We start from the raw sequence: 27,579 nt of genomic DNA, 5'->3' as shown, positions 1-27,579 counted from the left end.
AATGTACGTTCCTGTGCAAAAAAGTATTAAACGAAAAAAAACATCCACCCAATATTAAATGAGGAAATTGCTGTTGCTTAATTACGTCTGTAAATGATCAGAAATCTCCTTTATTAGTGGAGTATGTTTGTGCACACAAGGATTTTGACTCCGGTTTCCAGTGACTCTCAATGTACAAGGTACCAATAACCATGTCTGGGGAGGTTCACAAGGACTTACAGCAAAAACAAGGACGACAAAGAAATAAACATAAACGTGCTTTAATATTGTGTGTGATTGACGTGTTGGTATAACCAGTTAAAGATACTGCAGCTCTGGACTGTGTGGTGAAACCTGCTTTTAGATGGATGCTGTTGCATTCATTTCTCATAATTGCAATACTTGTAATGTCAATAATTTGATGGATATGGTTCATAATTAATTTTATGAAAAGTAAAAATGTTAAAACCCAGAGACCTCATTTGTGGTCATTACCAGCCTCTCATCTCTGTTATTAGCTATTCTTCCAGCTCACAACACCGTGCTGGCCTCTGTGACAAAGAGGCACTAACACATGTGTGAGGAGCTCCTGGTGAGCGGTAACTTAAGACACAGTGGTGGAGCTGGGTGAATGCAGCCTCTCAGTTCTGCCCCCCTCCACCTCCACCTTCTCATCCCTACCCTAGCAGCTTGTGTGGGCCTGCTTTGTCTGCTGGGAGCCCACTTCACATTGAGAGGGCCCTACTTGTCAACTTCTTAAGTCAATAGGGAACAGAGGGCTCCATTCAAAGCCGGGCTCCACTCAGACTCCTGACAAGACATTCCAGAAAAGCGCTCTGCTCCATTTGGTCTGATAATAACCCGCCCCTCCCTCTCTGCCACACCAAAACATGAGATCTCATTTTGAATATTTCCATTTGGAAGTTTTTTTCCAGAAGAAAAGGAAATGGATCCTGTTGAGAGTACTTTGAGCTAAATTGAAACATTACATGCTTCTTCTGGGAGGGGAGGTCTTGTGTTTTCCTAGAAACCAGCCGGCTCATCACCATGGCGGCTCTGTGGCATTCTAATGTAAATGCCAAGAGAGCTGGAGGGGAATTAACCCACCAGCCAACAAGGACGGCAGCCAGCACTGGGAAGTAACCACATGCAAAGCAGTCAAGACCTCAACCATCTGCACTGCAGATCTGTTGTGGTCACACTCACCAAAGCTCAATCATATAAAGGTTCTGTAAATGAGTTTTTAATAATAACCTGGCAACAAACAGCTATTTTCTATGTAAAGATGTGGTGGAGTGATGGTCACACCTCTTCTGTGAGTGTTGTAATCGGAGTTTCTCTGTTCTGTGTTTTGGTAGCCGGTCTGGGAGCAAGTGCAAATTAGTGCATGTGAGTCCCTCCTGTTAAACCTTTGGTGCTCCCCACATTTATTTATTTAAGAGCGAGGGACCGCCCCCAGGTGAGAAGGCACAGTGCAGTATGCAGTGTTCAGGTGAGAGCGACCTCCCAGAGCTTTTTGTCTAAAAAGGCCTCAGACAAATAAAGAGATGAGACCAGAGCACGGGCAGACTGGCTACCAGCTGCATCATGTTACATGTCTGTCTTCATTAGTGACAGCTGCAGTAGTATGATAACATTAGCTAACGTAATGTTACCCATATTATAAATATGTTCGGCAAATGTTGCTATTGCTAGCAGGCTAACTGTCGGCGTTGCTGTGGAGCATATCACAACAATGGGATGGTTGTGGCTGGATTGTGTTTTGTTGGCTCTTGTGTACACAGGGTAACTTTATTTGGTTGAGCATCTTGTTATGTGTTTAATGGCACTTTCACTGAGCTTCATAACACCTTGATGACAGAGAACATGAAGGGGGGGAGGGGGTTGTTTTGGTCTGAGATGCTGGTGGTCTAGTGTGACATCGTTTACAGAACCTTTAGTTTATCTAAGAAGAGAACTTTATCATCATCATCATGTAGGGACCCTGAACAGAGAAACACTGTTGGGCAATGAAACTATTTTAATGCATTTTAAATTAGGCCACATTTCACCATGACAACCAGGCATCTGACAAGGCAGTGATCCATATGGCATTTACAGGGTGCTGTAATCCAAGATGTCTAACAGCACCACACATGCTTTCATTGTTATTGTTGGGGAGTGATCTCAAAATCCTGGTAATGGTAGTGGTTTACTGACCTCTCTGTTGATATGAAGACATGTGCCTCAGAGTCAAACTCACCTTGCTGGGCCATGGTTCAGCCGCTGTGGCTCGGGACTCAAAGTAAGGCTTGGGTGTCAGCAAAGGCACCGGTTTGGGCGACAGGGTTCGGGTGGATGGCGGCTCAGACGAGCGGGAGCGAATCTGAGGCCGGTGGTGCGAGGACAAGTCTTTGGGAAACTCCTCAATTCGTGCCTCCAGCGTGGATGTGAACTTTGGAGCCGGAGCTGGAGCGGACTGCTGCCGCAGGTACCTCAAGGGCCCATTGGGGTCGATGTCGAAGGGATCTGGGGTCGTTGGGGAGGCGGTGAGGGAAAGAGATAAGGGCGAGCAGGGGAAGGAGGGGTCAGCAGATATGCTGCGATCCAGGAGCTTCGGCAGCTGCAGACGTTGCAGGACCGCTTCACTGATGGAGAAACGCTGGGCGTAGCGCTGGAGGATGGCTGATGCCTCCTCTGGGGTTCTGGCTCTTCTGTACGCATCCCGCAGCTCCTCCTCACGACGCTCCCTGTCAACACGAGGAAAGGAGGTGCAGAAAGGATAAAACGAAGCAGCCATGTTTAATGTGAAGCAACTGATATAAGACAGTTTGATTTGCTACTATCAATTAGCAGTGGATACGAAACTGGATTCAGCCTGTATGCACTTCATCTGATATTTAGCATTTTTGATTTAAACACAAACAATACAGTAAATATCATGGTCTGACAGAAATGCACTCAACACTTTCAGGAAATAACCAGTAGACACAGCAGGTGGTTAACATTTCAAACCTGTTTGTTTTGTGTTTGTGGTTAGGAAATTATATATCGTCCATGTGTTATAAATAAAGTTAATTAAAAAAAAATCCTAGTGAAAGTGCAGTTGGATTCTCTCCACACCGCAGTTGTCTTATCGTAAGTGCTCGTGAATTGTCCTTCACATCTTTTTTACTTGACCTCTTGACCTTTTCCATTGAGGTCAAGGAAAACTGGTTATGAAAGGAGATTATTTTGACTTTCCCACTGCAGCCAATAAATCCAAAGAAACAGGCAGACGGATGAATTGGAAAGTGAAGTGAAAGTGCAGCTCAATATTACCAAGAAGTCACAAGATGTCATCAAAATCAACCACTGCTAAATATGTCCTTTTGAACTAGTGTTACAGTATAAAGGATATACTGGGAGATCCAACAATATCTGAACTATATTTGAGCAAAAATAAAAACATTACAGTCTAACCCATCACAACAAGTGATTTATTACTGATACATCACTGTTATTCAAATAGACATGCTCTTCCTTTTTCACATTTCTCTGTGGGAGACCTACTTAACTGAGCTCCAGGAGGAGTCGCTGACACCTCTGAGCCTGCTAACAGGAATTAGGTTCTCCTCTCTGAGAAAGACCTACTTTTCCACTGCTCCAGTATTGTTCTGCACATGCACTTTTGGCTTATTAGTGGAATACTACTTAGACAAATACTCATCCTGTTATTGTGTGTTTCACATACTTGTCCTCCACTATCTCTCTGTACGTCTTGATGCTTCTCCTCCTGTGGGAGGTACAGGTGTCCCCTGACATCAGCTGCTCCATCATCTTCCTTTCCTCCTCCTTCTTGATCAGATCCTGGGAAATACTCTTCCTCCGATTTTTCCATCGGGCCAAGTCCTGACACACACAAGCAGAGTGCAAGTGTGTCAGTTCCAAATGAAACAAAGCAAGAGGGCACGGCTTATCAGCGACATGAGACCTGAAGCACTACTGTGGCCCTAGAAATCTGATTTAAGTTGTTTAACTGGGGCAGAGCAAGATATTACTGGAGTAAGTGCCTCGGCCTGCAGGCACTGAAAATCTGAAAATCACTGCACAGAAGTGCAGAAGAAGCTCCTGAGACGATGGAGACAAGAAATACAAACTGTGCAGATGAGACACAAATCTTATGGAACTTAAAAAGTCATTTCACTCCAGCAAAAAATACAGAAGAAAAAAAACTTCTTAGTCCAAAATAAATCAATGCACATAGATTAAAAGAAAAACAGAACAGTGATGTAAAGTTGGACAAATTGGAAACACTCACGTCCTGCCAGTGATCCTCCTCTTCCTTCATCCTGTTGTACTGATTGTGCATCAGTTCATGACGCACCTGACTGTGGGGCTGCAAGATGGCCTCCTCTTCACCACGCATGTCAATCATACTCACACTCCTGGAGAGAGAGGGGGAGAGAGAGACAGAGAGAGACAGAGAGAGAGAGAGAGAGAGAGAGAGAGAGAGAGAGAGAGAGAGAGAGAGAGAGAGAGAGAGAGAGAGAGAGAGAGAGAGAGAGAGAGAGAGAGAGAGAGAGAGAGGTGAAGGGGGGGGGTAAAGAGTATGGACAATGAAAAACAAGAGTTGACATGATTTTTTTCTAAAGTGAATTAGTCAAGTTAGGTTTTTTAGTTTTTCTTTTCTTTTTCTTTTATAATACTGCTGTCAGTCAGCCCATACATTTCCCTCAGTGCATTGTACTGGACGCCCAGTATTGTAAGTTGGCCTCTATCTGTTTTATACAGTTGTGTGGACACAGTAAAAGCAGTCGACCTAACCTTTTCCAAGACTCAGCAGAGGGTAAAAGGTTAATGTCAACAAAACACAGGTAAATAATTCTCCCTAGAGGCGATTCTCCACCCAAAGTCTATGTTTACACAGTATCAAAGAAAAGACATCATTCACAACCTGTAACCAATGGCTCGGTACAGATACCAAAATAAAATGTGTCTCTTTAATATGAATATAAAACTGTGCATATTTTAAGATGACCTCATGCTCACCCAACAGTAACTAAGATTTCAGATCCAATACAACATCTCACCTTTCTGCCCCTCCAACCAAATCAAACTCTTCTCATTTTGTTTCCTGTCACTTTTGAACATTTGTTTCAAGAGGAAATGCATTAGATCAAACATCAAGATGCAATTTAATGGAAGCTTTGAGAACATCAGCTGCAGGTGCAGGTGACTGTTGTTGTAAAGCTTTTAGTAACTTTCTGATGTGAGTGTATGAGATGCAACAACCAGTATATTATTCATACAGGCAAAAGCTGGTTACAGGATGTTTACACTCTTTGTATTTGTTAAGTCAGTAATGTTAAAGCATCCATTTTTACATTATACAAACAAGACAGTAAAGCACAGCCTCAGTGTTAGGAGCATGCAGCTGGACTGGACGTTCGTCAGAGTTACAATGAGTAAAGTTATTTTATTCTAAGTTAAACAACAAGACAAGATTACAGTTTTCAGACTCTTACAGTGCTCACTCACAGTCAAATGTTTTATTTAGCCCACTGGTCACTGTGTGGACCACAGACACATGTAGCAGGAGAGTGTTTTCAACCTGGGAGATGACTGACATCTTATTGCATTTTCAAAGTTTTGGACAGTGCTACAGGTGCAGGTGTAATGTGTGGACTCAAAAGTGCATGTGCCAATACAAAACTAAATAAGTATCTGCTCCTCTGAATTAAAACTTTATTTCTTTGCATTTGAGTCATCTCCTGGTAGTGAATCCTCTCTCCAGCTTTCGGAAAAACTGCACTTTTTGCATCAGCTTGAAGCAGCAGAGGAAATCACCATGGTGATATCATAATGTGTTTCATAAGGTAAAGAGATGGGGTGGTTGAGCAGATGATTGAAATGGTTGTTACATGAAACATGCAGCTGGCAGAAGCACTGAGGTAATGTCGGCGCAGCATAGTTTAGTAAGTCCTCTCCACAGCCATCTGATGGACTGTTGCCAACCAAAAAGTCAAAAAAGCACGTCCACTGGATTTATAGAAAACATATATTCAGGATGTTTCAGATCAAGTGTAAGGGTGAGGGGCATTGTTTGACACTGCTAAAGCACACTGCCAAATTTAACTTGATATCTTATCATTTTTGTTTGAGTGATGCAAGTAGGAAAAATCTGCTTAATTGGGAGACATGTTTTCCCATACACAAAAAAACAAAACAAAAAAAAATATTTGAGTGGGAGCTGCTTAGTCTAAAGCACAAATTACAGCATTAACTATTAACATTCAGTAGAAGATTCCAGTATCACATGAGAGGTTAAAAGTCAACATAAAGATATTAAAAACTAAAATATTGGCTAATGGGACCTTTAAATAAACAAAAAACAACAACACCAAAAATGTCACCATGTGAAGTAGTTGTCAGTGGTATGAAGGAAGTTCTTTAAATGACTTCAACCAGTTGGCAGTTTTTTCTCCACTTGCATAAATAAAAGAAAAATCCAATTCCAGCAGTCAGTGACTGTAAGTGATTAAATGACTTATTGAGTGTGGTTTGTTTTGTAGTGCGGAGCAGCGTATTGCCAGGCAGCTGAGCCTCTGAGTGGTTCAAAAGACAACTTACTGTGAATCATCTGACACACTATCTGTGTGGCTGAATCTACAGAAGGCAGAGGGCATGGAGAGAGAGCACAATCACAAATGAACACAGGTACATTCAAGAGAGAAACTCATCATCCACTCATGAATATTAAAACACAGAGATGGGATATTTAATTCGTAGCCAGTGGGTAACATTATGTTGTGATCATGAGGCAGAAATGTCAGATTATATACAGGATAGGTACCAGGCAGAGTTGATTAATTCTGTTCTAAACAAGTGTGCCCTGGGGTTTGTGTGGATGCACAGATGTATTTGTCAGCTCCTGGGTTTCATGAGGAACCTCAAACCAAGCACAAGGGGGCAGTCTCATCCAAAACACAGCCAGAACACAACAGAAGGCAAATTTACTGCAGCACTGCAAACACAACACTCTGCTGTCACACAACAGATGCACATGGTTATGATCTTAGAATATTATTAAAAGTATCAAAAATAAGCACATGCATCTCTTATTAGACAGCATGAGAGCAACATCAAGGATGTGGCTCTCTCTCTCTCGCTGTCTGTGACCACCACTTGTAGGGTTGGCCTTCACCACAAAGGTCGTCATACAGGCTTTTTTTATGGAGCCGCCTCTGTGATGTTGGAGGGGTGTGAGAGAAAGTGTGGCCTGTGGCTGCTCGCCACAAGAGAAAAAAGAGACTAAATTAAGAGAAGACTGAGCAAATCAAAACCAGAGGGATTGTTTTCAAAGATGGCTATTTGCCACATGGTTTGTTGTAGTAATTTTCCATATGTTTTTATGCAGGGAGATGTCTGCCTGTGGTACGATGGGGGCCTACATCAAAGCCAATTCCATCATTTATTTTGTTGTCATACAGAGAATTTGTGATTGCTTAACAATGGACCAATTACATTTATATATGTTTAAATATGTACAGATTTTTTTTTTTTGTTTGTTTTAATCAATATTCGGTCCAAACTGGATCAAGTTGTTCCCTAATTGTGTCTCCTGACGAGATCAAAGATTTCCAACTAAGGCCATGCAAAGTTAATCCACATTCTCAATTTTTTTCCTGCTCCAAATTTCTAAAGAATAAAATAAAATAAAATAAATAAATAAATAGCAAGGAAATGAGAAAAAAAACCCAACATTTTTGACAGTTTCCATGCGCTCTGTGTACATTAACGATAAAAGATTTGTAGTGAACAATATCAATTTGCATTCATGTTAAAAAATCTCATGCAATCTTTAGTTAAGTCATCCATGCTCGTAGGAGCACTGCCGTCTGAGGCCAAGGTCACATGCTGAGATACGAGTATTCAGAAGGATCATGGGAATTGTAGACCCCTGTTAGTTACACGTTGAATTGTGTAGTTCTAGATCAACGCGGCAACATTTCATAAAATGTAGTGTAGTTGCTGGACGGGGCTCACGTTGCTGGAAGACTGCTGTCCAACCAAGACGTCCCTCCTTGTGGGTCGTCACTTTCACTCAGTGCCCTGCCCTTTCGTCGGCCTGTATCTGTTGTTTCTTTTGAAGTGGTTGCCATGGCAGCAGGCATGGGAAGAAAGTGGGAGGGACTCGCTGTGGTGATGCGTTTAGGGGAGGTCAGCGTTCGACGGGCCCGCTTCTCCTCCTGCTCTGCATCTGCCACTAACGGGGTACCAGCGACCCCCCTCCTCCCCATGGCCTCCTCTCGGTCTGCTGCAGGTGGATGTTTCCCGGTCGTGTGGACGGGACCTGTTGCAGCCACTGTGGCTGCCGCGGCGTTTCCTGCTAGAGGCGTGGAGTGGTGGAAGAGTTCCTCCGAGCAAGAGCGAGCTGGAGTACTGCAGAAAGCAAAGCAAACTAAAACGTACTGCTGCCTGGTTATCATCCTACATCATCAGACAACATTCCTGTGGATGAGCCTACTGCGAATGGCGGTTTCTGAATACAATAAATCGGAGAAAAAAAACACAGCACGGTCACAGAGCCATTCATAGCAGATCTGGATGTGAAAACGAGTCTTTTGTTTTTCACCCTGTGATGAACAGCTACTTTCTGGGAGGCTTATTATTGGATTGTAAATTCCCAGAGTGCATGGTGGGGAGAGAGAGAGACTGGCCAGCTGCCGGCAGTGAAAGGGCCCGGCCTCAGTCCCAGCCTGCTCAGGGTCAGGGAAGGAAGAAGGCCTCATTTCCTTACATCCTGAGGGTGGGTCGCATGTTCATGTTCCCTACAAGTGTGTGTGGACACATACAGTGCTTTTATGTGTGCATAGTTTTGTATTCAAAGGTGTGTGCAGTTTTTTTCCCCTAGTGTTGAGGGAAAGGTCAAGTGCAAATAAAATGGGACCCAGAGAGCTATCAATTGTGTTTTCTTGGTTCCTGCTTATTCTGTTTCTTGATATAGATTTTATCAATTCAAAATGCATAATTGCAGATATTTTTCTTTCACTCAGCCAAATCTCTGGTTGTACTAATGAGCAATATTTTCCCACAAATGTGAGAAGTCTGCTGGCATTTCTGCTCAAGATAAGAACTGCATTTAACAGCTAACACACCACCGCAGGGCTGGATGGAAGCTCTACTCTTCCATCCAAACAGACTCAAACAAACATCTCGGCATGTTTTGCTCATAAAGAGGATGTTACAACACAACTTTGCTACACAGCTCAAAACACAGATGTGTTGGTGTGTAGAGGTGGCAGCACTAAAATGCACAAATTCCAGGGTTAGTTTTCCTCTGGAAAAATGCAAGCTGTTACCAGCTAAAGAAGCTCCTATCAAAGCCTTTACAAACATCCAAAAATCCCCCTTTTTCCTTGGAATGCAGCTACACACAAGTCAGGGGATCTACTGAGGATCCTTTTCACTCCCCTGAAACGCTGACCATCCAATCAATGCTGTAACATCAGTGCCAGAAAATGCTGGAAACTGGGGGTGTGACTGTAATAACTCTCCAACAGGCCTGTGAATGAAACGTCTGCTTGACTAGGAAATAACACAGGACAAGGCTGGATTGTGAAATAACAAAACTGACATTTTTTAAGAGATAAACACGTTAGCCACACATCAACACTGGGCTTCTGAGCTGTTAAATATACAGCAACATTGAGTCGTGACAGCTCATAATCCTCATCTTGTTACCTGACACCAGCTGTAAAATGTGTGGCCCTGGGTAGGTCTGCCGGGTAAAGACCTTGTGTTCCTCTTGCTAACTCAGTGTTAGGCTGCTCGGGATAATAATGGCAGTGGAAATGGTGATGGCAGTGCCAATGAGCGGAGGGGCCGGATGGAAACACCAACTGTGAAATTTAGGACTATTTTGTACCACAGACACAGTCCTGATGAAAACTGTTCACACTGTCTGTGGATTATCCACACTCATAGGAACACTGTTTTTGGACAGATGTGCTGCTGCTGAGATTTTCTAATGTGACTTTTCATTGTGTTGAGTGGCACAAATAAAAGTCTCAGCAGCATTGATGCAGCAGAACAAGAGATACCACCAACCAGACCACCAACAGTTTGGTTGGGGGTCTGGGTGTGTTATCCTGTTGGCAGCTAATGTAGCCTCGAACCATTAGCCTCAAGCAGAGATGAGGAGCAGCTACAGATGTCTTTAGCTCATGTTTTTCGAGCTGCGCAACCCCAGATTTTTTTTTTCATTCTCAAAGTTGTAGTTTTCAGCCCAAACCAAAGCTGCCTCAAGTGACATCGTTTGAGGCACTTTATTACACACAACACTGCTCACTCTGGAGCCACAAAACATATTTTTTCACATATTAAGTAGAACTTCACAATGTGTAAAATTGATGGACTTTCCCCCTTCAGGAGCAACATGCAAAAATTTAAAATCAAAATCAACTAATTCTCATTAGAATTTCAAATTCTATAAGAATCTAGGACCAGTCTGTCATCTTTTAGATTTGGTTGATTTAGAGGAACCAGGTAGGTCAGTGAGAAAGGAGCTGGGCTGATGATTTTAGGTACAGAGGAAAACATGAATTAAGGTGAAGACCTTTGCTCAGAGGTGACCGTCAGGTGAGTTACAGCCTTCGTGTTGGGCTCTGCATGGGGCTGGGGGAGGCTACAGGGCAGAGGCTCACTGCTCCTCCTCATGCTCGATGAGTGGCTCTCAATGCAAGGTGTGGACGCAGTCTGCTCCCCTTCCTCCTCATCCTTTATACTCTGATGCTCCTGCTGAATCTGTGTCTGGGGTATAAGGGGCGGGGTGGGGGACGGACTTGGGGCGTCTAAGCTAGGGATCTCATTTGGACTGTTACATCACCCGTTCACACACACGCACACACAGTGCACAGGGAAGGAAGATGAGATCACATTGCAGCAACAATTAATTAGTAACAACGACATGAGGATAAACACAACGTGACGGGCACGAGATGTGGAAAACACACAAATGTGGTGACGGATGAGTGGATGGTTCACATGAAAGGTAAAAAAGGGGGAAACACAATACGACACAATGACAGAACGTAAAGGAAGGAGATGGAGGAGGAGAAAAAAAACAAAAACAATAAATGCAAAATCAATTATCACTTGATGATTTGATGTAACAAAACATGATAGATGAATTTAACAATAGGGGAAATGACAGATTAGCAGCACTCACTGGGTGATACACACAGGGACAACACGCCTACACTACACATTTCCCTACTGTGTGTAAACCTACTGCGGTAAGACCAATCAGATTGCAGATATTTGACTTTGCTGCTAAATAATGATACATCTGAACCTCAAAACATTAGCCTTCAAAAACCACTTTCATTCAAACCCTAACACTCCCTCAACACTCACTCGCTAACACAACTGATCAGAACACATTATTTGATCTACTCAGCCAGCAGAAATGTGAAACTCTTACAGTGAGATCCACTGACAATGAAATGCTTAATTCATCATCCCATAGCTCTCACATGGTGACATGCCAAACCAATAAATGCCAATAAAACCTTCAGCCTTTAATCTGTCTCATTTTTTGTCCGTGTAGCATATTTCACGCTTTTGCATCAGTCAGAGTCCGAACGTATGAAAAATGCACATCTGGCCTCCATCAGTCTCTCCCATCTGTACAGTACAGTGCTGGACAGAGAAAAATAATCAGCAGCTGGAAGGTTTCATTCCACACATCTGCAATTTGACACAAGTGACTCTTAGTCAAATGAATCCATGAGGATAATAAACAACATGATTTGTTTTTCAGCACCTGCAATCATTCTGTCAGTTTTATAAAAATCTCCTAATTACCTCGTGGTCTGCATCCACCAACATCTAACTCCTTTCTGTCTAGAATTTGAACATAAAACATATAGGATGAAGCCTAGATCATCATGTATTGTAAAGTTTTGCAAGACAAACAGTATTTTTTCAGCTACAAGCAGAAATGTGGATTTCTCTGCCAGAAAATTGAATCTTGAATCTTAAAGGTTTTATTTGCTACAATCTATGTCAGGCAGGTTCATTGATGTACAATCTGTCTTGTTTATCAAGCTGCTACCCTCCTTACCACCAGTGTCAAGGAACTTCACTAGCTCTGCACTGTTAGTCACTCAACTCACTCAGTTATTAAATGTAAAAAAAATACCATTATTTATAACAAATATATGCAAGAAAGCAGGTTTTGTTGCAAGTTATAATGTTCTCTTAAAAGAAAAATGCAATGCTCTAAAACAGTAAAAAAAAATACATTTTATATTGAAGCTTATGAAAAACCTTGTTTAAGTGTGTCTTTGTTATTCTCAAAGCATACACACTTTTGCACACATTTCCAGTGTAATAAAACTGTAGACCACAGCTCAGTTGCACAGGACACCATTCAATCAGTAACACATTTTTTGTAAGCAACATAAGCATGATTTTGATGTTTGTCCAACTAAACAACAGAAGTAGCCTGCAAAGGCTTTATGTTGCTTCACTGACTGTTTAAGTCACACTCACCTGAAAGGTCTGTCTCCTCCTATAGGTGAAGTGGCGGTACTCCAACTCTTACGCCCCCCCTCCTCTTTATCGTTTTTCTTTTTGCGGAGTGGCGTGGGTACATATCCACTCTGGTTGCTCTTGTTGGGGAGGTACTGGTTAAAGGGCATGGCAGTTCGTGGCTCGCTGACGGACGTCCGCCGCGCCAACATGTCATCCTTACGGATGTCTGGCATCTTCCTGTGGGGGGGACCGTCGGACTCTGAGTCGCTGCCACGGCCTGTTCAGAGGAGGAGATGAGGGAATGAAGGAGTTCATTACTGGTGTCACTGAGCTTTCAGGTTCAAGTTTGCAGATCCACTTCAAAACACAGGCTGAATGATACAATCATCATACAATAAGCTCTCTTTCCTCCAATTGGAAAGTGCCTTGAGATAACTTTTGTTGTGATTTGGCACTCTATAAGTAAAACTTGATTTGATTTGATTTGATTTGAGAACACTCGCCTTTTTAAAAAGCCATATTATTCAGACAGCGACAGGTAAGTAGAGCTTCTTTTCATTACTCAGAGATGCAGTGAGGGATAAACTAATTCCATTTCTCTATGCTGTGATAAGGGTCACTGACTGAAAGCTTATTCAATGTACGTGAAATTACTTTTAAAAATATTGAGGAGGCAATTCAGTGTAAGAGCAGGGCCACTGCTCCGTGAACATTGATTTCCATTACCTTGAAGATCAAGCTGGGATTACTGGAAAACTCCAGAAGATGCAGAACTGTATTCTGGCATTAAAAGTAATGTTCAAATTCATAATGGATTCAAATAAACAAGATTTATTAGATATCAAATTACTTTGAAATTCTATACTCTATATTTTATTATTTAAATGTGGCTAACCTATACTGTGATTAGACTTCTGCACTTATGATGAAGCATATGAAGGTTAACAGTGTCTCTATTACTTTCTGAATGATAATGTGTTTTAAAAATGACCACTATTCCCCTTTAAGCAGAGAAACACCCAGGCTGCTGAGTCATTGTTAGAGAGAGACTGAGAGAGGGAATAAATCCAAAAATAAGCTGTGCAGAGAAATGACTGACCGAGGAGTCTCATGGCAGATAACCCAGATTTTTCCATCTCTAAAATATAACATCCCTGAAAATCTACACAATTTATCCCCAGGCTGTTACATCATATCGGCCTACAGAACATTATATGCAGTGCATTCCAGTGGCTGAACATAAATCAACCCCGGGCAGGTTGATGGGCTGTTTTTATGAAACAAAGCAAGCATCATAAATCATCACAAAATTTGCATTGTGCAGCTCATGCTAACTAAATTCTAGCCTACAGTTCGGAAGAATTCACTTAGGATGCCACTGTGTCTGTCTGAATCGGCGCTTTTATGTCAGTGGCAACACCTGGCTTTGCAGAAGTGCATCGCTCAAGGACTTTCCCTGCTCGGCGTCTTAAATTCCTCAGCAAGATGCTCTAATGTGACCCTGAGAGCACGTACAGAGGAGAGAGGATCAAGCTAACCGAGGACATCACATGTTTACAATTCCAGTGATCTACCATCAGCATACCAGTCATTTCCACCTTAATTTAGCCCTTTTTTCTAATTCTCCTCCGGATTCAATATGTGCAAACTGTAGAAAATGGATACCTGCAGCCTTATTTTACCAAGGTCTCCCACAAATTCCTCTCCAAGATGTTCAGCACATGTGCTACTGGAGTTCCCCTCCCTTTGGATGCATGTGTACTCAATCTATGACCTATGAATTTATGACTCAATGTATATATCTTCCAAGTATAAACCCACAATTTCAACCCATGATCTAACCCATGAAATCTCCCCTTGGTTCTGAACAGATACATGTGGGAGCGACCACAGCTATCAGTGGAAACAAACGCCACTTTTTCAACCTCTCTTTCTATGAATAGACTTCTTCATTTTTATGTGGTCTAAGAGAGTGACAGATCGGGGTCCAAAAGAGGCCTTGAGGTATCTGCACTTCCAACAATGAATGGTTCAATTATGACTCTTAACCCATCAATTGGAACCATGAGCGACTCTACCATCCAAGTCTATCCATCTTTAAGGAACAACATATGTCTTTATGGGGTGATCTCGTCTCTGCACATATGGTAACACTGAAGCTTAAGGGAACCTTTAACGCGGGTCAGTGCCATACTGTACCAGAGCTTACTCACATCAATAATCATCAACATGCAGTCATGCTACAAGAAAAGTGAAAAGCTGTGGAGTCCGGTTCAATATGCTCCATCGTAACTGAAAAGCTGGAACTGAAATACAAATGAAAAGTGACGGTGATTGCCTCTAAATTTCTAATGGTATTAAATCGAAAGAGATGATGACACTTTCTGGGATAGAACTTGGACTCTATTCATACAGCAACAAAATGAGATTCATTTCTTTCTATCATGTGACACAGATGTGCTGTTCTCTAATCGTTGTGAACCGCAAATGCTAGCATTCATGGCAAACTCCAATCCAGCCAATCCAGGATGCTACAATATCAGATTGCTAGTTTATGGTAGCAGCTCTGTCCTGCTCTTCAGCTATTTGATTTCAGCAAGTTTACACTTCAGCAGCTGCTGCCGAGGTTACCCGAGATAATGTCAGGATGAAGGCTATACTTTACCATGTGAGCACCAGAAGCACAAAGTGCCTCATTTATCAAAAAACTATAACCATTTACAAACCTGACCCAAGCTAAAGAACGTTGCCGATATTCAATTTCTCTCAGATAATGAATTAAATTCTTTTCTCTGTCCCCTAATTACTGTCAGGGTTAAGTCAGTTTACAGGTCTGAATAGTGAAAGGGCTTTGTCTAAAGGTCAGGGCAGAGTTCACTTTGTGTGCATGTTAATAAATGGATACTCTTGTTCTGGGTGGACTCAACGTTCCCTCTGATTGGCTGATAACTGCATTGTTATCCTGTTCTCAGTTTGTGCCTCCTGGGCCTGATCTGAACACTGATATGATGAGAACCACAATAACGGCAAGGGTTCAGAAACATGATCAGACATGCAAATCTCCAGAAAAACGTTGAACTAAATATGCAGGTTTTTGACCTGACTAACCTCACTATTCTCCTGAATGTGATGGAGCCACAAAGTGTTTCTGACAGCAATAAATTTAACAAAAACTTCCTCCATCATCATGTTACATGTCATCAATCCGTAATATTCAAAGCACTCCTTTGTGAAAATGTGTTGGTTTAGTTTTTAGTAAGCCTACCTCTCCATCCTGCCTCCTCATTTTTTCATCAGTTAACTATTTCCTTTAAACTTTGGTTACTTTGGATCAGCTGTGGGTGTATGGGAACACAAGCTGCCTGACAATGTGAGTAATTGGCTGTGGGTTACACACGTTTGTGGGGAGATTATTGTGGAAATGGTTGCACAGTAAAAGCAAGAGGTTTTAAATAATGTCTTGTGGCACCTTGCATCCTGGTCATCCTAATCTTATGGGTTTATTGGATTCAGATGCTCTGATACCAAAATCTACAGCAATTGATGAACAATCTTATCAATACGCTACCAAACAACAAGATTCTGTGTTCTTAGTAGTAGATATTGTACTAGCGAATAATTTTCCTCTCATCTCTGTGACTCAAACCTTGACTTCCACAACAACAGCTCGGTTTTTGGATAGTCTGACTGTTGGTGACTGCAGCTTAGGGCTTTGGAGACGTCAGTTTCCTTTGCACTTCCCTCAAAACAAAAACACGGTCAGGCAGGATGCTTGGCCTCGCTCTGTATTTTCCCACATGCAGCTCAGTGAGATGAAACATACATTGCAGTTTGTGATGACTGCTCTAACCTTTTATAGGCCGTCATTAAAATTTAAAAGGGTCAAATTCAAATGCAGTGTAGCAATCAACGGCTTTTTCACTTACAGCCAGAGTGTATTTTTAACCCCATGTATGACTTCAGCCCACAGCATAAAACTGATTCACAGCTGTTATGCAGTTCATGTTTGTCTTGAAAAACTTACTATTGTGTAAAACATATGTTAATATGTGGTTATCTAAAGAAAAACTTCTTATAGACTGATAAAGTTATATAAAGATTATTTACATGCTATTAGATGTTTATGTTTTCTTTTCTTCTCTAGTTTTAGTATCTCTACTTTACTGTGCTATCCACCACTGCAGACTAGTAGAGGGTATTGAATTCTGAATTCTAAAGGAGATGTAACCACCAAAACACACTGAAAACTGAGAAGATACTTGATTTCCAGGAAAATAAAGAGAAGAAAGTGTAGAAATCAAAGAGAGAAATAAGTAACTGCATCTCATATACACCTCGTAGCATGCTGGAAGAATTAATAGTACCTGTCAGGTGCACAGAGCACGAGCCTGTTTCCATGACAGGCAGGTAAAATCAATATACATTAATTTCCATGTGAACTATTTGACATCTAAAAATATGCTCAAGGAAAAATCTATATTTCTGCACATGTTCTGACTCAGGAGTTCCCTCTCTCTTCATACGCTTCATTTGATGAGGTAGCTTCACAAGTACTAACTGTGAGCTTCATTATTATGACAGCAAGGATTCCTTTGTTCTCAAACTGCCAGCTGCATCATTGGTGACAGATGACTCAAGTGTCAGATCAAAAACCACTAAAAGCCTCCATTCATACAACCACACCGCTTCATCTCTTCCTCTCTGTCACTCATCTCATTCCACACCTAATGAGAGCCGTCAAACAGACACAGCTCAGGACAACGGGCTCAAACACTCAGCACAGAGACACCGTTGTGTGGATGTCAAGGGCAGGACAGGAATTCCTCAGTGAAAGGTGTCACAAGCTGCAGTGCGAATGCACACATGGACAAGCACTTCTTTCACACACTGTGCATAAACACAACGATGCGCAAACATATAAAATAACTGTAGAATAAAACAGAAGTGCTGCAATGTACAATTAAAGAGGGGAAATTAAGATTCAGGGAGGAAAGGATGGAGATGAGGAGGAGAACTGATTTATTTATCATACTATTCATTACCTGTCTAAAGCAGGAGGGAAAGTTATGTAATAAATATTTTAAATAGGTCCTAATGTCTGAACAGATTTTGGTATCAGGCTGGCTGATGTGTCTTTAAACAATAATCTTAGCTCAAACTCTGCATCTTCAGGCCTCTACAGTGCTGAAATGTCCTTGAGCCACTGAATCCTGACCTCCGATCTCTGACCTCCCAGCACCAGGTGAGAAATTTAACAAGATCAATCAATCATAACTTTATTAAATGATATTGTCTTTTTAACACCCTCAAGGATACTTAAATAAATCTATAAATGCAACTAAGTGACTTTAACATCTGTGTTTTACCTTTAGAACAGCAGCAAAAAGAGACGTCACACTTCATCCTCACTTTTATACTCAGTTGAATAAAATTAAGTGAAGGGCAGGTGTGGTTTGCCCAAAGTGCAAAAGCTTTTTAATATCAGTACAGACGATCATAATTAACATTTATATTTAAGTGTTAAGCTTTTATTCTCAGGGTTGCCACTGAGCAGGTTCAGCGTCTCAGTGTTCAAACTTCAGCTAAGTCTCCAGTTTTATTTCCTCTCACTGGACGCAGATTTGATGTGTGGGTAACAAATCATTATAACATGGGACTGCGATGTTTCATCTGATCGAAAACAAATGGACATGTGGTTATAAATCTGATCCTTTTGTATGCAATGACTTTTATCAGCTGAATCAGAACTGGTCAGTTTTTCCATGACAGCAAATAAATCTAAGGTCTTATGTTTTACGTCAACTGACACTGTCATTGGATGTCGTCCTGGTGGAGCCTGTGTTAACATTACATAACTGAAATGTGTTTGAAACAAGAGCAGATGTGATATCATTTGTTATTGAAACTGGACTTGATGTATTCTGTAGATTGGGATCAGATACAGGTGATCATTGAGCTGATATGAGCAATTATGCAAAGGAAATACACAAACAGTGTGTGAATAATTAACAAAATAATAAGTTTAGAATGAGAACAAGCATCCCAGCACAGGCTTTACTTCAGCAGCACCACAGGCACAGTGCATGCACACCGTGTCCATACACTTTACTGAAAACACTGCCTGTATTGAATTTCTCCCCTTCCACACAACATATGGCTGTGGCTGTAATGAAACAATGGCCATAGATTGACTTCAGAACAGTACTGTGATCATTCATGTTATTCTTTCAAAGCCTTCGACTAACTCTGGGCGTAGTCCTGCAAAAACACAGGGAGCACAACAACAGGCTTCACTACAGTAGCACTAGCAGGACAATGCACCTCATTTATCTATATACTGTATCTGTGCACCACAACCGACCCAAACAAAACAGCCGGTGCTGAATTACTTCCCTTCCTCAAGACAAATGGCTGTGAATGAAATGACACAATGGCTATTGAACAGATTTAACCTGCAACCTTTAATTTAAAGTGAGGTCATTCTATCCACAATATCACAAAACCAGCATTGATAATATTCACTGTGAATATGAAGAGTGTAAAAAGTGAACTGTTTCCTACCATCACTGCTGCCGCGGGCGACCAGGACGTCTGGCGACGGGGTTTGTCGTGAACGTGAGCCGAAGGAGTCCAGGCTGTCGAACGAGTCCTCGCGGCCGTGGCGTGGGGGGGAGAGAGAGTCGCTGCGCTCGGAGTCCCAGCAGTCGATGTAGCCACTGTCCCGGATGCTGCGTTTAGGGCTCTCTGCCTCCTCCGCCTCCTAAGCATTTAGACACACATTTATAAAAAAGGAAAGAGACGTAAAATTTGGTGTAAAGTACTGACAATTATCAAGGTACCCAGATATCAAGAAGGAATTCCCTCATCAGCTGTAATTGTAAGTCTTCAAACTCGTACGTTTATGTCCACACATATCTCACTGTCACTCTTCAGTTCTCCCACATTCATTTCTCCGTCAACCTCTGGATTTTCTCATCTTTTCTTCTGCCTACATCCTCTTCATCACTCTCTCTTCACCTCGGTGACCCCTCCCTTGTCTGTCTACAGTTCAAACATGTCTATGCAGCTAATGGGAGGTGGGGAAAGGCCTTTCCTGTACCAAAAGATTTCCTGTTCCTGACCCCAGACTCGTCTCTTATTAAACTCCCAAACCCCCAACAAAGTCTTCATTATGCTTTCAAGCCGGCTCAGCCGCCATAAAGTCTCTGTGAAGTAATAACACTGCAAAGTGAAGGTGCACTGCTCAGACTGGATGATCAATTTCAACTTTTATTCTATCACTGGCAGAATTTTAGACCAAATCTATTTGCCTTTACCTACAACCTCTACAGTACCTTTCAGTTTTTTTTCCCCACTCAATTTACACATAAAACCCTGCTGATACTCCAGGTTTTAATCTGACGAGCTTTTCAGAAATCTTATGGACGGATATCTGAAAACCTGTGCAGATAAAAAACCAAAACTACCTGCATGGTTAGATACCATTAGCTGTAAGTAAGAAAATAAATTGCCTTTAAAATGCAGCAGGGCCACACTCACTTGCTTCTTGCTTTTCAATCATCATTCTTGTGATGTGCAGCTTCCATTTAATGAGCATCAGGCGTGAATTAGGAAGTGCCAATTTAATCTCGGATGTGTTCACCTGTTGTGCTTTCCTGGATGTTCAAATTCCATTTTATTATCAATTTCTTTTTTTTGTGTCATGGAAACGTGGCTTTGTTTTGGTTCAGCTGCAACGTGTGAACATCTGGGGAAGTGATTGTGCTGAGTTGGCAGTAACAGTTTTATACAACAGCAAAGGGATGTCACATTGTGGAATAAATTGCATGAGGGTGACATCATGGTTATGAGCGGTTGTCATACAGTGTGCGTGTGTATGTGTGTGTGTCTTGGGGGCTAGCTAATGCAAATTTCTGTTCCTTTGGGTCTGTGAAGGGGTGGAACCAGGTTGTGATCAATGAAACTGGAGCCCAACTTAACAGAGGTCATCACTGGACCTTGGGTGGGGCGTATTATACGCTGCCTGAGATGATTTCACTCATACTTAACAAACATTTGGTGCACCGCACAATAAATTATTCAGTAGAAAACTTTGTGTCTTGCTTACATTTGCTTACTGCAGGAATCAAACCTGCAATATTCTGCTTTCAACAAAGGACAGAGTCTCTAACTCCTAGAGGTACATTGTATAAGAACGCAACTAATGACTGTGTCATCCCTTTACTTTAGATTGTCATTTTTAGCCTTGAATATTACCAAATGTGACTTAACAAACCTTTCGCATCTGTGACAGCAGGCCCTCAAACTCTTTCAGGTCCAGCGTGGGCCCGTTGTAGGATGTACAGCCGTTGGCAGCGCGACCTAGCCAGTAGACGGTGATTAAAACCTAAAGGAAAGAAACAAATTCAGTCAGACGTCATGATCACATCACAGGCTCAACTTGTGTGTAAGTAGTGAAGTAGAGGTGTTGTTCATGTGTGTGTGTGCTTGTGTGCAAATGTAATGTCCAGATTCATGAAAAACAAAAAAGATAACACATGCAATAACGCTTGGGTGATAACTCGAGTGTTATTGCATGTGTTATCTTTTTGATAACACATGTGTTATCTTTTTGATAACACATGTGTTATCTTTTTAGATATGTGTTATCTTTTTAGATAACACATGTATAGATGTAATCTAATGTTCCTGGTCATCACAATCCAGCCTCTTCCAAAGAAGTTACATGTTGGTGAAGATGTCCAGTGCAAACATGACAAGACTGAGTCATTGTTCTGCCCCTGAAAACAGCCATAGGCACTTCTACTAACACTGAATATTTCAGGGACCAAAGTGATTTATATTTGCATGCTGGCTACCTCAGAGTGCAGAAATGGCCAAATCAATCTCATCTTCCAACACAGTCACCCTGTAAAATCAGTCCCTGAAGAAGGCTGTACGTCTGATTCCTGCTTGTAACCTAATGCCCTGAAATACTGCTGAATGTGACTGAGGAACTTAAGCTTTCTGCATTCACTGTAACTCCCTTTGGAGTCAGCCAGAGCACCTAAAATGCAGACTGTACAGATTGTCTGTAGCGACAGGGAGATCACACAGAGCTGCACCTTTAGCACTGCTGGCAAAGTGTTCCCAGCTATATTTACTGTGTCCATGTCAACCGGCGCTCCACAGGGATTGCTTTGATAAGAAAGCTCAGCGTGGCTTAATGTGTTTATTTCAGTCATACTGTCAGTGCAAACACCCTCTGTTGTTCAAACACACTTGGAGGAAGAGCTAAGTAAGTGGCCTGCTGATCAGAAGAAACACAAAGATAAAAAGCGCTTTTCAGCTTGATACTATGTTGATTCCTAAAGCAAAACTCATCTTTCATCCCAAACAGAGGGTCAGCCTCACTGAACTGCAACTCTACAGCAGTGTCTTGCACAAAAAAAAAAAAAAAGAAAATTAATTCTCCTGGGATCAAACCAGATCTCTATTCAAACAGATCAAACCTGCTGGTTATACATTTGTAGCCCTGGCATTCATCTTTATGTAAATTACCTACACATCTTGCTACTGCACAAACTGCCACTCATATACAGCAGTCCTGCACTTGCTGTCCTTATGGCTCATTATCTGCACATTTCAACAGAGTATATTGCTTCTGTGTCACCAGCACAATGAACACATCCATGCCAGCTCCCACTGGAAGTGGGTCAGCACCAAATGTGTTTCAGTTGCTTACTAACTGCGCTTTAAACGCATCCATATTGATTCCTGCTGCACAACCACAGTGGAAAAAACATGCCACAATTGTGTTCACATGATTTAAACAAGCAACAGCAGACCTACAAAGAACAACTGTACAAAAACCAAAACTTGGACACGAGCACCGAGCTACAGTAGTCTAAAGAAAACATGTCAGTGGAGTTTTGACTGATGGAAATTTAAATGATGGGCCTGACAGTGAACTGATGCACAGCGTCACACTTGCTTTGCCTCTTCAGTTTCAGCAGCTGCTTGTTTTGGCAGATGTGGAAAGACCTGTCAAAGGGGTTCCATCGAGGAACAACAATCATCTCTTTGTTTCATGTGCAAACACAAGGGCATGAATAAACCTAAAAATGCACCTACAGTGTAAACACATACAAACAAGCCAAAGCATGTGCACACTGAAGCACCTGTCACAATCTGCAAACACGTATAAAGATACATATTCCCTGCACCAATTATCACAAGACACACATGCACAATCGGGCCTTCTCGCTCCCACCTGCAGCTGCTTCACAATCATCTCATGACTACGGCAGCATTCCACCCGTTCACACAATATCAGCTTTTTCACTTCAAAGTCCCATCTGCTTGCTAAACAACACCTGTACCACCACATCAGCAAATTCCACTTGGTGCAGTTCCTTCACCTCTGGATGTGTGGCGTGCAGCAGAGACAGCTGCTATCAAATCCTATGGTCCTCAGCCTGAATCTGCAGGGTAGCTCCATGGTGTAGCAGCATGTCGTAGCAGGTCCCGGCTAAAGCAAAGGCTGCTGGGTGTTTGCAGGCCGTTTGTTTGTTTTTTTTTATGCTATTACTGCAAACGCTGGCTAATGTGGCTGAGCGTCCCTGTATGTAGTCGGCTAAATGAGCTAGCAGCCCAGGCCAGCTCTGCAGCTTGACACATTAACTTGTGCAGTGCACAGCAGCATCACACGGAGGGAGAGGAAGAGACAGAGAGGGAGAGACCAGCACCGCTTTGACTGCAGAGGGGGCAGGGCTAGCATTATGTGTTATACTTAAAGCAGCATTATTATAAAAGGGATGTTGAAGTGCATTTGAGGAGACACAGACAGCAGTAGGGCTGTAAAAGTGAACAATTAAAAGATTGAATTTAATATGCTGGACAGTATGAAAAGTTAAAGCTAGAATTGGTTGAGATGGTGCAGACAGCTGCTGCAGGGTGGATGGAAACAGCAGAGCTGGAACAGGCACAACAAGAGCAGCTGAAATAAAAGATAGTGACAACACAAACAGAAACACTGGGCCGTAATAACAGTTTCCACCCAAACATACATTTAGCACACAAACAAACTGATCCACAAGTATCACTTACATTCTTGAGTTTTCGGCTGCAGTCACTTCCCCTGGAGACGGAAAGAGAGAGACAGAGGTGTTATTTAATGAAATATGTTACATAAATATAACTGCAGGCGCCTTCAAGAGCCACAAACTCCCAGATATCCATGCAAAACAGTAGGACATACAAAACTAACTGAAAATATATATATCTGCAGTAAGTCCGGCCCACGCAGGGAGAACTAACAGACTCTACACTTGTATCTCTGGCTTGTTGATGTATTTATTTAATATTTTCAGCAGTTATGTTTAATGACAACAAACAGCAGGAGAATATATGTGTTAGCTCCTCTGGATCAAAGAGCAAGGACACCTCTCTTGAGCTGCTGTTTTGTACCAATGCTCATCATTCACGGAGAGAAATTCTTTTTCATCAGAGCATCAGAGGAGACGGACGTCACGGCGGTGACCAGATGGTTTGGCTGCCAAGTGATCTCTGGGAGGTGCAATGCAGAAACATGCAGCAGCAGCCGCTTAGCGCCACATATGCTGCCAAAATGAGAAGATGAGGATCTTGCGGATCACCACTTGAAGCTATAAATGGGAAGTGGAATGAAGCTGTTGTAAAACTGATCCCAACACACGCTTGTGTTGCGGAAATAGACACTTCTAGGCTAAGAAAGGTAGACAGAGGAAAACCAGAGAAAATACAGACACGTGCACAAAGAGCTACGACAACATATAAGACCTGGATTTCTCTGTTAGTCACAAGACCATCAACATCATCATCATAATTTTTCTAAACTGACTTTTAACCATGAAAGTTATGTGAAACACTTTCAAAATAAAGTGAAGTGATATGTCATTTCTTGGCCACGAAAAGCAGTGATACACAAAGCAAATCACAAAATAAAGTACAATACATAGTTTGTTTAAAAATTTATTCCAATAATTATTCAACACTCCCCAAAACATAGGAGAAGTTTAAAGTTTAAAATGCAACAAGGAACAAAATCGTCAGACCTGAATGTCATCCTCATGTTTTAGGCTGGATTATGACCAAAAAAGCCCCAAATCTGTGCTCAGACTCATCAGGTTAAATGCTCTGCAATATAACTAAGTACTTCCCCAACACCAGCCTTACAGGATACCAATAAATCCTCATAATCGTTATTTAATTGGAAAGAAGAGAAGCCAGGATGAGAGAGGGGATGTTGTCCGGTCCTGGTTGTGAGGACTGTGGCTGGTCAGCAGTAAAACATGATGGTTTGGTCAGTAATGATCATATCGTATGATGGATATGAATAGGAGGTCTTCTTATATCTTATGCATTTCTTTTATATCTTGCTTTAATGTTTTTGTCCAATGTGCAGCATTTTGAATTGCCTTCTTGCTGAAAGAGAAGAAAAAGAAACTTGCCTTTCCTAACCGCCTCCCAGTAAACAAACATCAGAATTTATGGCATATATTGAGATTTCTTTAATCATATGAGTTACATACATACATACGTGCAATAATATTGTCTTAGGACAAAAATGACAAAATCTACAAAATGTAAGAATCTCTCTTAATGCAATCGACTAAACATTTTCAAGAGCATTTTCTCTTTCACTATAATTTATGAATGAATTCTATGTATACACTCTGTATATACATGTACATATCATGAGACTTTAAGTTAACCCTGAGGGTCACAGAGCCCATCTCTCAACAAACAGGCAAAACCTAAATTGCAGCTGTATGAGTTTTCCATGACAGCAGTGACATAAGTAAAGAAAGAGTGTACGAAGAGAAGAGCGAGGTGAAAGTAGCTGGAGGAACAGATCTGTAAACCACCCCCCCCCCCCATCATCCTCTCTTTGTCAGCTGACTAAATAAACATTGAGACAGGTAGCTTTTCTCTGCCGTCACCTTGCAGAAGGAAACCTGAAGGACAAACGCAACAGATTCCAATAGATATGAGATCATATTTAGGAGCCCAGCCAGTGTGAACATCTGTCATCTGCCATTTTCTTTTCTGAGTGTTTGTTTCTATCAGCGTCAGCACCGTCATTTTATTTCAAACAGTATCAGTGACGAAGAGAAACATTATTATCAAAATATCTACAATCTCAAAACTCCTGTGTCATAACCATATTCATTTCAGAGATAATGTAGAATAGTTATATGCATTATTCTTACTCTCTCTTTATTTACTCCTCTCGAAAACTATATATCTCTTTGGATAATATTTTGTTTAAATATATAGTCCATGGATAGAAATGTGTGATGATGTACATTAAAGCAGTCACACTGCATGAGGTATTCTTCCTCATTTCCCCTTCTGACTTCCTAGGTTCCCATCTAGGTTTTTTCTTTTTCAATTAAAAAAAATGCAATTTATCACAACAGAAATGCATTTGCTGAATAATAATGATCCAAACTTGGCACAAGTGGTTAATTTATTTAAAAAAAAAAAAAAAACAAACAAAAAAAACCTTTAAAAACAAAACATCTGGCCTTGGAAGTCAAGAGAAACCTCCCAAAAACCTCCAGGCTTAGCTCTGTGTTGTGTGATGGGTAATTAAACTGTTGTTATTGTGAATATTACCACAGATGATGTTTTAGATGAAAAGCATGAAATATGTTCCAGTACTTGCTGACAGTGAAGAGTAATAACAACACAATACTAATCAAATCCTGAAGGAACTGTTTGTTCTTGTGTTTCTGTTTTTCATTATATTTATTTCAACCAAACTGTGAGGAAACACATTCAATGTGTATTTTTGCAGCATTTCAAGACTTGGTGTAAAATTTGTTTGACACCAGAGCCGCCCTCTCCTCTCCTCTCCTCTCCTTTCCTCTCCTCTCCTCTCCTCTCCTCTCCCCTCCTCTCCCCTCCTCTCCCCTCCTCTGTCTGGCAAACTGTCACTTGTCTTGGAAATCGATCTGTTTCCATCAACACACAGAGGAACAGGAGATATTTCAGGCCTGAGCTCATAGCGTACCAGAACCTGCCTGTCTTTACACCTCCCTGTCCAATGCTGTTTCCTCGATGAGTAAACACCTGTCCAGAGAGAGAGAGCCGGGGGGGAGAGGCACTAAAACTGTTTCCTGTGACGGGTACGAGCTGCGAGAAAACAGCATCCTGTACGACAGAGGGTTACATAACCACTGGAAATAGCACAGGGCCACTTAAACAATGACACAAATGTTTCCCATCAGGTTTGCCATTGCCCTCTTACTCTGATATTTCTAGAGTGAACATATTGTAACAAGATGAACCAGTGCAGCTAAACCTAGAGCTTTACATATTTGTAATTTCAAATAACACACATTACGTCTGTCTCTTTTTATTTGAAACTCAAACTATTCTACTCTTCAAATGTGTGGAAAAACAATGAATATTCAATTATGTGGTTGAACTTAAGATCTAAAGGGGTTATTCATAAGTTTTCTCTGTCGCCAAACGTGGTTTCTTGTTGGGAACACGGGGGTGTTATAATACACCCTCTGAACAGCGCTACATCTTCAGGGCAGATTGGAGGCCACAGTGAGTCGCTATTGGAAAGTGATGAGACTGGGCGGGGCTAGCTGGTTAGCATGCTAACTTCAGAGGAAGAAAAGACAGCTGGAGACAGCTCTCGGTGAGTAATGAAGTTTGATGCTTGAACTCGAAACCTTTCCTCTACAGTGGTAAGTACACAGCTGTAAGTAAACAGCGGGGGATGCTCCTAAAATGCTCTGTGTCTGCCTCCTGACTCTCTAAAACACAGCTGCACTCTAACGTTAGCGTGTCGCTCGGGTGAGGCAGAGGATCAGATTTAACGTGGCGAAATGTAGTCGTGTGCTGAAACGAAAAAGCAGGCGAGAGAAGTTCGGGGAAAAAGTGTGAGCATAAAATGACGTCATTGTCCTAACCCTCCGTTAATGTCCATGCACTCATGCAGCTAAATCCTTCCTTTTCTCCTGCTTGCATACCTTTCACCACGCAGTTGCGTAAAAAAAAAAAAAGTCTTTCCCACTATTTCTTGCATAAGCAGTGCAAACGTCTTTCTCATTGAAAATT

General features: G+C 41.7%; 1 protein-coding gene across 8 annotated transcripts in view; it reads right to left on the bottom strand.

The window, feature by feature from the left end:
- The window catches only part of LOC139605607 (LIM and calponin homology domains-containing protein 1-like), a 96,702-nt gene that overhangs the window by 13,602 nt on the left and 55,521 nt on the right, over nt 1–27,579 (bottom strand). For 5 of the 8 annotated variants that reach the window (XM_071457228.1, XM_071457224.1, XM_071457223.1 and 2 more), the window contains 10 exons: nt 23,569–23,599; nt 20,756–20,866; nt 19,042–19,240; nt 12,499–12,757; nt 10,559–10,816; nt 7,987–8,382; nt 6,571–6,606; nt 4,259–4,385; nt 3,692–3,849; nt 2,222–2,708 (listed from right to left, as the gene is read on the bottom strand). In XM_071457228.1, the coding sequence (XP_071313329.1) occupies nt 2,222–2,708; nt 3,692–3,849; nt 4,259–4,385; nt 6,571–6,606; nt 7,987–8,382; nt 10,559–10,816; nt 12,499–12,757; nt 19,042–19,240; nt 20,756–20,866; nt 23,569–23,599 (2,062 nt within the window). The remainder of the gene's footprint in view (nt 1–2,221; nt 2,709–3,691; nt 3,850–4,258; nt 4,386–6,570; nt 6,607–7,986; nt 8,383–10,558; nt 10,817–12,498; nt 12,758–19,041; nt 19,241–20,755; nt 20,867–23,568; nt 23,600–27,579) is intronic. The other 3 variants (XM_071457222.1, XM_071457227.1, XM_071457229.1) reach the window with 3 other exon arrangements.

The sequence above is a fragment of the Trachinotus anak genome, unplaced genomic scaffold, assembly GCF_046630095.1.
Source record: "Trachinotus anak isolate AG129_WGS33_773 ecotype Australia unplaced genomic scaffold, CSIRO_AGI_Tana_v1 ptg000021l, whole genome shotgun sequence".
Lineage (NCBI taxonomy): Eukaryota > Metazoa > Chordata > Actinopteri > Carangiformes > Carangidae > Trachinotus > Trachinotus anak.
This window is presented reverse-complemented; position numbering and strand designations above follow the sequence as displayed.